This window comes from Eleutherodactylus coqui, chromosome 7 (assembly GCF_035609145.1).
Source record: "Eleutherodactylus coqui strain aEleCoq1 chromosome 7, aEleCoq1.hap1, whole genome shotgun sequence".
In the NCBI taxonomy this organism is placed as follows: domain Eukaryota; kingdom Metazoa; phylum Chordata; class Amphibia; order Anura; family Eleutherodactylidae; genus Eleutherodactylus; species Eleutherodactylus coqui.
The window spans coordinates 175,108,752-175,120,448 of NC_089843.1; the positions used below are offsets into that span (position 1 = coordinate 175,108,752).

Consider the following 11,697-nt stretch of genomic DNA (forward strand, 5'->3'; position numbering starts at 1 on the left):
TGTCAAAGCGCAGCGTTGCAAGGCGCTGCGTTTTCAGCCCTGTGTGAGCAGCCCCATTGAAATGAATGGGAGTGTTGTACAGCGTTTAGCGCTGGGCTGAAAAGGCAGCGCTAAATGCTGTATAAAACGCCCTGTGTGAGGGAGGCCTTAGAGAGGGTTGCGAAAATTGGATGAATTTTGGAGGCGCTACCAACAAGAGGAAACCACCAAAGATGAGCACACCAGGTATGTGAGAATTAAAAGGAAAAAAACTGGTGACTCTCCAAAAAAAGGTAGTGGGATGGTAGGACGTAATAGCCAACTTCTCTTTTTATTTAATAGATTAAAAAACAGCATAAGATACGTGTTTCAGAGTTAACCCCTTCATCTGTGAAGCTGGGTAGTACATCACTCTTAGGACTGAAGGAATATTGATCCCAAAAGTACTGGCAACACAAGTGCATTTGTAAAACTGCATGTGTTTTTTGCCACATTTTACTACAAGCATAGCAAAAACACATATGGTTTCACCAATGCACTTTTTGGTGCGGTTTTTATTGTAACCGAACTGCCCTGTGTGAATGGAGCCTAAGCCTAGGTTCACACACGGCGGATTAGCTGCGTAAGTCCTGCGTATTTTCCGTTGCGTATTTGCTGCAACCCAGACGCATCAGCGGCAAAACCGCATATACTGACTTAAATTTGTTGCGGTTTTATACGCGTATTTCATTGCGGTTTAACTGCCTCAAAATCTGCCTCGAAGAAGCTGCGGAAAATACCGCTGCGGTATTTGCTATGTAGTCGCGTATTTTCTTGCAGATTTTGCTGCAGATTTCGACTGCTTCCTGTGATGTCATGATCCCTCCCCACAACTGGGAAGGAAGTGGGAACACCCTGTTCACTCACCCCTTGTTCAGGGAAAGCACAGCTAGGAAAGATGGAAAGTGGACAGAGAATGCGTCTGCGAAAATATTACAGGCGAAAGTATCTGATATGTGTCCTGCTGATGCACGCCGCAAAAACCAACAAGGTCAGCTATATACGTGAAATGAAAATGTGTGTTTTACTTGCTAAACTTGCGAATAGTGGGCTAATGTATTGCTGAAAATATGTTGCAGACCGGATGGGGATCCAGGCGGTATTGGGTTCATCCCCTGTTGCTGGAGCGGGGGACGAAGGGGCACTTTGTAAGCCTGTACCAAGATCTGAAAAAGTACGTATATTATTGCCCGAAATTTGCTTCGCCGCTACTGAAGCAGTAATGTTATTTCATCACTGTTTCGCTCTCTCTCTCTCTCTCTACCTCTCTTTGTGTCTCTGTATCTCTCTCTCCCTTCTTTTTCCCACTCTCTCTCTCTCTTTCCCTCCCTCTACCTCTCTCCTCTCTCTCTCTTTCCCTTGGTGTGTCCCTCTTTCTCTCCCTCTTTCTCACTGTTTTGTATATTTCTCTCCCTTCTTTTTCTCTCTTTCCCTCTCTACACCTTTCTGTATATCTCTCTCTCCCTATGTTTCCCTCTCTGTGTGTTTCTCTCTCTCACTCTCTCTTTCTGCGCCCACCGCACACACAGTCTCACACTGTCTCTTATGTATGTCTCTCTGTAGCCATCCGGAGAAGTTTGTCATGTTCTGCCGCCTGCCGCAGGAGGCTTTCGAGCGTCTTCTGGAGCTGGTGCGCCGGGATCTGACATTTCAGAACACCCAAATGCGAAAGGCGATCACTGCAGAGGAAAGGCTGCTCATCACCCTTCGGTAAGTAACCAAAATATGTCTTTTGTAAGAATTACTTACTGATAGAGTCTGACTGGAGACCGGTTAAAATGGCATTGTACGCTGACATAGTATTGGCACGCACGTATCCGTCTGTGAGCGTGTTGAAACTTAGATCCCTTGCACAGTCCTCCATAACTCATTGCCATGTCTTGTTGATGTGCGTATGTGTGAGTCCTCGGCGTACTTTACCGGTGCATCAGTCAGCTTATGGAGTTGGTGGTTGTCATAGCAAACTGTAATATTTCATATAAATACCTTGCTTGGTAGCTAGTGCACCTGTACCCAATAATCTGACAACACAAGTACAAACCCCTGTGGCAACACGATCTCTGAGCCGAGTTACCGTAGGTGACAACCCCCCCCCCCCCAAAAAAAAACGCCGCTTTGCATCTGTCCCACTAAGCAACATTGAGTATTTGTATGGCGACGAAATATTAATTTTCATCAATTTTACTGGGCCCATGTAGTGCAACGGTACGATGCAGATAAATGAAGAAAAAAGGGACAAATACTCTATGTTTCATTCAACATTGTTGTAATGGAATGCAGATAGCAAGGAAGTTCCAGGCACTTTGGCCAAATATTTCCATTATGAAAATGCTGAAAATGTAATCTGTTGATCTGTATGTGACATGCTACTTTAGTTCTTTTGATTTCACTAATCCTTTTCCCCTTTTTCTCTGCTTCCTTTTCAGCTTCTTGGCCACAGGAGAGAGCTATGCATCCCTGCATCTCCAATTTCGTGTTGGTAAATCGACCATCACTGAAATTGTGAGGTGCACATGCAGCGTCATCTGGCAGAAGTTGCAGCCCATCGTGATGCCTTCACCATCCGAGGAGACTTGGCAACGTGTTGCAGCAGGCTTTCAAACTGTTGCCAAATTTCCTAACTGCATAGGCGCGGTTGATGGCAAACATGTCCGTGTGCTTCAGCCACCGCACTCCGGCTCTAAGTTTTATAACTACAAGAAATTTTTCTCTGTAGTCCTGATGGCGGTGGCTGATGCACATTCTAAATTTGTTTGCATCGATGTCGGCGCCTATGGTAGTACTGGGGATTCTCGGGTGCTGCGAACATCACAGATTGGGATGCAAATTCTCCGAGATGGCGTGACGCTCCCAGCCCCACAACCTTTGCCGGGAACCACACATCCAGTCCCCTTCGTGATGGTATCGGATGAGGCGTTCCCGTTGATGCCGAACCTGTTGCGCCCATACCCGCGAAGAGGACTGAATGCCCGGAAAAGGATTTTTAATTATAGGCTGAGCCGGGCACGTCGAGTGGTTGAATGTGCCTTCGGGATTATGGTTAGTCAGTGGAGGGTTCTAGGGACTACCCTAATGGTAGACCCTACCACAGTTGATGACCTTGTCAAGGCATGTGGTGTGCTTCACAACTACCTCCGGGAATATCGTCCCGAGGTAGATGTGGAAGAACTGCACCCTGCCTTTGACACTGTCATCAACTGGGGTGCTGGACGTCCTGCTGCAACCGCTGTGCAGGTACGAGAACACTTCACTGACTACTTCCATAGTCCCGAAGGCGCCGTGCCATGGCAGTACTCTTGTGTGGGTGGTGTGCAGCCCTAATCGCAGTTTGATCCCCCGGCAACCAGCTCCAGAAGAACGATGAAGACCAAGTTGAAGCAAAATGTTTATTTGCGGCATGACATGCCAAACTTTGACAACACAAAAAACGTGTTTCTAGTGCTAATGCACTGCATTTTCAAGTTATTACAAAATAAAAAAACAGTTATTTGGCAGAACAGTTTCGTCATTTTTTGTGTGTTTATTTTGGCTGAGTTGGGCCACCACAATGAGAAGTGAGCAAGAGAGTCTGAAGTAAGGGAACAAATATAAACTAAATTCAACCAGACGCACGACTCACATCTCCTGTTTTGGGTATCTGCGGGCTGAAATCCCAACATTTACATTTTTTAAGAACAAATTAAAAAATAATTAACGAATGACAGAGACTTTTAGCATTACCCCAACCTTGGAGGACAGCCAACCAGCTAGCAGCCAGTCAATATGTGATAAGTAAGGCACACAGTCGGCAGAATGTAGATACACGATACATTCCTTTTTTTTCTTTCCCACAATAATGCAGTCAGTAACGCAAGAAAGAAAAAAAAGGAATGTGTTACATTTTGGCGCGTTGCAGCCGGCCAGGGAGCTACGGTTAGAGGACGCTGTTTTTTAACAATCTTCCCCCTCAACATTCCAGTAATTACGGGGACACCAGGCAATCCCATGCAGTGTAACACACGATAACGGCTCTTGAGAACGTGCAAACGGCACCTATCAATTACACGACATTGCAGTGATCCGACAATGACTGAGGGGTCACTGAAGTGCCGTATAAGTCCTGTATGTTACTTCACTTCTTTGCGCACTGGCCGTTGGTGAATTGAATACTGAGGTAGCGTTTTGTGATGTTTGTGGCAAAGGGCTGTTCATGAGTGACATGAACGACTGTTGTGATGGTGAACCGCTCGTCATGTTCTCCGTGAAACCACTATCATGTGAAACATACTGTATCGGATAGCCTGGTGTCCTTGCAACCCTGTCTGATTGTTCAGGGCAGGATTGTGAAGGAAACAAGGTTCGTGAGGACGGGGGGTTGGCAGCAAATGCGGCATTTTTCATTGCCTTTATAATATCGCAAGAGTCAGCGAGAGGGCGTGGTGACGCAAAGATCTCGAGAGCAGCATAAATAATTGGCGATATAGCCCATTGACGCTCAGCCGACAACTCACGGATGCGTGCCGCCACTGCCGCACCCATCGTATCCCATTGGTCTTCCGTGTCAGCACGGCGCAACAGTGCCATTGCTTCTTCGGCTGCATCAAGCTCTTTTTTTTTTTTACGTCCCCGGGTAGCAACGTTACGTACGGCCGGCTCACAACTGGGCTCCCTGTGTGTCCCTGGCCTGCTAGCCGCCGCTGATTGGCCCGACGCTTCAATGCTGACGCAATTTGTGTCTGAATCAGGTGCACTTAGTCGGCTGTCGTCCAAGGTTGGGGTACCTGCATTTATTTCAATATCTGCAGACAATTCTGTGTCCGGCTGGCCCGTTTCTTCGGATGTTTCTTGCATCGTGGGTTGCGATGGCTGCACGTTACCGCTGGTTCTGTGAAACATAAAACAACAATTATGTAGAGGAGGACAACAATATTACAGCGGTTGTCCCGTAAAAGCAAGAGGGGTTATACACTTCTGTATGTCCATATTAATGCTGTGTGATGAATCTGGGAATGAGTGTACGACACGCATAAGTTTACCTTCGGCCGTTGGCATCATCATAGTGTTGGGGCTCCGTTGCTGTTGGTAGTGGTGCCGGCATCGGTGGTTGCATGAGTGCCGCCTGTAGCGGTGGTTGCTGGTGGGACACCTGTAGCGGTAGGTGGTGGCAGGGGGGCCGCCTGCAACGGTGTGTGTAGGGGGCCCGTCTGTGGCGCTGATGGCAGGGGTGCCGCCAGAAGCAGTGGTGGCTGGGGTGCCGCTTGTAGCGGCGGTGGCAGGGGTGCCGCCTGCAACGGTAGGTTGTGCCAGGGGTGCCGCCTGTAGCGGTGGTGCCAGGGGGGCCGCCTGGAGCGGTGGTGTCAGGGGGGCCGCCTGGAGCGGTGGTGTCAGGGGGGCCGCCTGGAGCGGTGGTGCCAGGGGGGCCGCCTGGAGCGTTAGGTGGTGGCAGGGGTGCCGCCTGTAGCGGGAGGTTGTGGCAGGGGTGCCGCCTATAGCGGTGGGTGGAGGGGTGCCGACTGCAGCGGCGCCGACTGCAGCAGCGGTTGCAGGGGCCCGCCAGTAGCGGCGGTGGCATGTGGCCCGCCAGTAGCGGTGGTGGCAGGGGTGGCAGGGGTGCCGCCTGTAGCGGTGGTGGGAGCGGGGCCCGCCAGAAGCGGTGGTGGTAGGGGGCCCGCCAGAAGCGGTGGTGGTAGGGGGCCTGCCAGAAGCGGTGGTGGCAGCGGGGCACGCCAGTAGCGGTGGTGGCAGGGGTGCCGCCTGTAGCGGTGGTGGGAGCGGGGCCCGCCAGAAGCGGTGGTGGTAGGGGGCCCGCCAGAAGCGGTGGTGGTAGGGGGCCCGCCAGTAGCGGTGGTGGCAGCGGGGCACACCAGTAGCGGTGGTAGCAGCGGGGCCCGCCAGTAGCGGTGGTGGTAGGGGGCCCGCCAGTAGCGGTGGTGGTAGGGGGCCCGCCAGTAGCGGTGGTGGTAGGGGGCCCGCCAGTAGCAGTGGTGGTAGGAGGCCCGCCAGTAGCGGTGGTGGTAGGGGGCCCGCCAGTAGCGGTGGTGGCAGCGGGGCCGCCGGTTGTGGTGCTGCCCCCCCTGGTACCTTACGTTGCCGGTTGTGGTGCTGGTGCACCAAGTGGTGATGCTGCCGCTGCGGCTCTGTGCCTGTGGTGCTTTCCACGAGGTCCCGCCAGAAATGGCGCCAGTGTGATAAAATGGCCGCTGTAGCACTTCCTGCGAAATTTAAGCAGCGGAACCGCGCCAAAAACCGCAATACAATAAGCTATTGCGGATTTTATTGCGGTTTATGCTGCTATCATGGGGTCCTATGGAGGAAAGAACGCGGCGGATACGCTGAAAGAATGGACATGCTGCGTCTTTAGAAACCGCGCCACCGTTGCTTATCCGCATTGCGGCTCAGCGGGAAAAAAAAAGCCCTGTGAGAACAGCATTTTGGCCAAACTCATTTGTGCTGCATTACACTGCAATCGCAACGGTTTGGCCGCAATGCGGATATGCAACGGCAGACCGCAGCAAATACGGGGTAAATCCGCCCTGTGTGAACCTAGCCTAAATGTGTTAGTGCAATAGGTTAAAGTGCAGAAGAATAAACTTGAAGTCACTAAATCTTTAGTCTATAACATGAAAAACTATGCATTAACATGACCGGTAGTGTCTGTGCGCCAAAGCCACGCGCATTTAATGGCAAATTGTTACTATTTTGCGATGCGGCTTTTGGCTACATATATTTTACCGTTGAGATGTAAAAACTGTGTAACCAAAAACCGGATCCAATACAGTATTTTTTTATTACTCGGCATGCTACTAGCCTGGGCAAATACGTCCTTAGAAAAGTGAATTCATGTTAATGTGATGCACGTAGCTGACATAAGCCAAGTGACCACTAGATGCCAGGCTTTCTTTGCAAAGAGTTTCTTTCACTTGGAAAGCCCCGCAGTGATGAAGACTGACTATAAACTTCTCTGTCTCGGGACGGCCTTGCATCATCCGTGCTCTACACTGGCGTTTGGGTCTACCATTGTTCAACACATACATTGTAAGAAGAAAATTTAAAGGAAATATCCCACAGGATGCAGACTGATGCAATATAGTCTTGAAGAATAAAACCTAATTTGACAGTTCACACTGCCTATAAACACAATCTGATAAAATAAAAAAATTCATAAAAATGATAGCTGCTATGTGTTTTATTTGCGTGGTCTGAAGCAGTGATCCCAGCCTTAGACTTTATGTTCAAGTTCAAATTGTGTATGTACTGTAGCATCATCCAATATTAATCGTGAACTTGTGCTAATGACCTTAGAAATGTATACAGAGAAACATAAAACTGCTTTGTCTAGTCCATACCAAATTTGATTTAAAATAAAAAAAAAATAAAATAAAAATATATATATATATATAAATACAACAGGTATGTTAAAAGTGATGTAAATAAAATATAGTGGCCGATGAGATTACAGCTGTACCATATTACTCTGATCTGAGTGTTACAAGTACTACAGGCTTGTCCATTGAAGTAAATGGTAGTACTGTAGTACTCAGAAAGGCTGTTATAAAAAATGCAGGAGTGTGCTCAGATGTAAACTTCGAAGAGGCTGTAGCGCTCGCAAGAGTGTCACGGCCCCTTCAATCAAGTGATCGGTGGGGGTCCCATTCGACGGGCCTCACAATCAGATATTGATGCCCTTTTCAGAGGATAGGCCATCAGTTTTTGAAGACTGGATAACTCCTTTAATTTTAGAAACCAAGTTGTAAAATTAAAGTGATTATGTTAGTTTCCACAGAAAACACCTCCTTATTTTCTTTTTCTGACTTTATGGTAATTTGTTCATTTCAGCATTAAAATTTGAATTAACTTTTCATTTGAAGAGGTATTCTATGCAAAACTGACTAAGGCCTCATGTCCACGGGCAAAAGAAGAATTAAAATCCGCAGCGGATTTTAACTCTTCTCCTGCACGCGGATCCGCATCCCATAGGGATGCATTGACCACCCGCGGGTAGATAAATACCCACGGATGGTCAATAAAAGGGATTTTAAAAAAAATGGAGCATGAAAAAATCTGGACCATGCTCCATTTTCGTGCGGGTCTCCCGTGGGGACGGCTCCCGCAGGCTTCTATTGAAGCTTATGGAAGCCGTCCAGATCCGCGGGAGACAAAATTCGGAATTTACTCACCCGCTCCGGTTCTTCCCTTCGCCGCGGCTCCATCTTCTCTCCGTCGTGGCCGGATCTTTTTTCTTTGGGCCGGCGCTTGCGCGGGGCACGTCACCGACGTGCCCTGCGCATCCGCCGGGCCGAAGAAAGGAGATCCGGCCGCGACGCAGAGAAGATGACGCCGTGGCGAAGGGAAGATCCGGAGCGGGCGAGAGGTAAGTTTATTCTTATTTTTATGCCTCATGTCCGCGGGGCAGGAGGGACCCGCCACGGATTCTACATGGAGAATCCGTAGCGGGCCTGATTTTCCCCGTGGACATGAGGCCTAAGGCTGCTTTCACGCCTGCGTTAGGACTCAGTTCAGGATTATCGTCCCTCTGCTCCGTGTTTAGAAGACAGAAACTGAAATAAAACAGATCAGTTTCTTCCCCATTGATTTAAAAAAAAAACAGAAAGCAGATGGAAAGGCTCTAGCTTGCTTCCATTTCGTCAGGTTTCCATTTTAGGATGGGAAAATAGTGCAGTCTTCAGCATTATTTTTCTGTATGTTTTTTTCAGTTTTATTTGTTTTTCACCAAAAATGTAGCAGAAGAATTGGAAACCCTGATCTGAGCCCTAACATAGGTGTGAAAGCAGTGTGAGTCTAGTTTCACATGGGCGAGAGCGATATCAGGCAGAGAATCACAGCCCGATATCGCACTTTCCACCAAATTAAAGCCCCATGGATGCGAGGTGTTTTCATGTGAAAACAGCCTCACATCACTATGGGAAATCTCTTCATCCCGGCGGGATTAAGGGATTCCCCACGGGGATGAAAGGATTCCCCCATCAGGCAGGAAGGGATTTTCCCTGCAACAGCGGAAGGGATTCCCCCGCTGGGCATAAAAGGGATTCCCCCTGCCGCAGCTGTCACAGCTGCAGCAGAGGATCGTGGAGATCTCTCATTATTTTCAATAGGGCTGGGCGATATTGCAGGAAGATAGGACATGCTGCGATGTGTTTCCTGCTTAGCATCGTGGAGCCAAGCGGGAAAACATTGCTCATGTGCATGACCCCATTCAAGTGAATGGGGTTCATATTTGTGCAAGATTTGTGCTTCTCGCAATGCACAAATCTTGTGCCATTTTCTTGGCGGTGTAAAACCGGCCTAACTGCAGTACATTTGTATATCAGAAGATAAAGCTGTAGCCAGAATTCAGTCACGGTAAATTCACATGTCACAGTTATGTTGCTATTTTGCTGCAACCTTTCGGAAATTGATGCCAAACCAATGCATTTTGCCACAATTGTGGGAATATTGCAACAAAAATTGACCCTAGAGTGCTTCCATTTACATAAAAGTTATTTTGGAGAGTCATATTCAAAGTTTTCAGCAGTAGTGGATCAGCTTTCACTTGTACTGGGCGGAGATTAACATGGCCCATAAGCTTGTATTATAGTCTTCTGTCGTCTTAAGTAGTGATGAGAAGAAGCCAGCAAGAGCATCTGCAGCAAAGTGCAATACTATGAAATGAAGGAGGCTTTGCAGAAAAACCTCATTCAAATGTGGAAAACACACTTCGATTTAAGGGCGTGATGCAAATTTTTTAAATCCATTTTCTGTTCTATTCAACTGATTTTTTCCAGATTTTACCCTTGATATTGCGCATTAATGTTTTCCACAGCACTGTCCAGAGTTTGTTCCTGAGTCTGACCCCAGTGCGACTCACAATTTAATTTATTTCAGACACAAACACACTAAAGCCAATTTAATAGGAAACCAATTAACCTATTAGTATGTTTTTGTGGAAGCAAACTCCATGCATGTGGTGTCCTTTGTCAGAATTGAAGCCAGGACCACAATGCTACAAGTCAACAGCAAGAATTCTACAAGCAAGAATTTTGATGTGATTTTTTTGGCCTGCTCCACAGCTGAAATGTTCTACTGATTTCCCTTCATTCTTTCGTTATTCACGATCCACTTCTGGTTTAGGCAAAAATAATAATTACTCCATTAAAGGGGTTTGCCTATTAAAGACATTTATCCCTTTCTATTAATGCAAAATGCAATACATTGAACACAGGATAAGGGGATAAATATCTGACCCCACGGGTCCAACCTCTGGAACCCTCGGCAATCACGCAACTTGTGCATTCGAATGCCCCCTATGAATACACATGCTTGACCCTCACTTCATTCACTTCTGTGGGACAAAACGAAAATGCCAAGCACGCCAATCTTCACCTGTCCCATAATGGAAGGATAGTAGTCACTAGTATAGGACCTCCAAGCAAAATGTACCTTGCGCTACTTTAAAATCTCAGAGGAAGAGTAGAATAAACTAATTTACTTCACTGGCGGGAAGGGGGGGAGGGAAGGGGGGGTTGGGTTGGACAGCTTCCAACTCCCCCTCAAAATCCTGGTCAGCCAGACGTAAATTAGGCTAGTGATAGAACTTCTTCATCCAGATATTTATTTGTATGTCCAATAAATGTACAATTGCACGTGCTTTAGCGCAACATATTTGAACTCTGAACGCAGCACATTTGCACATTTTACTGTAATTTTTTTGTGCAAAACACAGAGGATAAAATCCATTGATTTTACTGAGTTCATTCACACTCCATTTTTTTTGCACAAGCATTTCTCTCGCATGAAACAATATATGCACAGAAAAAAGCATACAAATACGCCCATGTGACGGCGCCCTTGAAAGAATGAAAATCTCAGCACAGATCCAAAAAACTTGCTTTTACTGTAGTGTAGAAGGGGGTCAGTGGGTTTGGATAGAGAATAGATATTTTGTGTTTCAGTACCATATGCTAACGGTTGGAGTGTTTAGTCTCACCTACTGTATTTTATTATTTGGGCTCCATCACCAACTTTATCATCACATGGTTGAAACATCCTTACCTATTTGAACATTTGGCATGTAGAAATCATATGTCTCCAAAAGCTATTTATATAATTTCATATGTATAGATCAAGTGCCTTTAAGAGAGCATTTTAAAGGAGCTACTCATACATGATGAAACACATAAAATCACCAGAGCCAAAGTATGATGTGTTAGTAATGCTACAGGTTTCACTAATTCACCTCCAGCTATTAATGTTTTTCCTTATTTTACTATAGAGGCTTCAGGACACTACTATAGACTCCAGCAGTGGATGTCCCTAAATACGGCGCTTGATTCTTGTCTTAAAGAGGGTATTTGCTCTGATAAAAAAACTCCTTTGATACATAGTGTTGAGTGAACTCAAACAGTTAAACATTGTTTCGAGTTGAACTAATAAAAGTTCAATTCGGCATGAACCTGGACCTTGGGCTGTTTGTCTCGGCTGAACACACTAAAATAATTTCTTCTTCATTTCCAGCTCTTTCTTTTTAAATGTATGCGTTATATAAATGAAGGTGATTATTATGGAGAAAAAGGAACCCACACAAACTTACAAACTCCATGAAGATGTTGTTTTTGGTCAGATTTGAACCTAGGAACCCAGTTCTGCAAGGCAACAGTTGTAGCCACGGAACCACCCTTCTTCTCTTCCACTTGCTCTTCTTCC

The 11,697-nt window shown here is 46.8% G+C and overlaps 1 protein-coding gene across 1 annotated transcript; it reads left to right on the top strand.

The window, feature by feature from the left end:
* Positions 1–946: 946 nt before the first annotated feature.
* LOC136573628 (uncharacterized) lies at positions 947–3,455 on the top strand. Its single transcript, XM_066574893.1, has 3 exons — positions 947–1,192; positions 1,582–1,728; positions 2,445–3,455. Exons 1-3 carry the CDS (start codon positions 1,089–1,091, stop codon positions 3,337–3,339), a joined length of 1,146 nt encoding a protein of 381 aa, XP_066430990.1. The 5' UTR covers positions 947–1,088; the 3' UTR covers positions 3,340–3,455.
* The last annotated feature ends 8,242 nt before the right edge of the window (positions 3,456–11,697 follow it).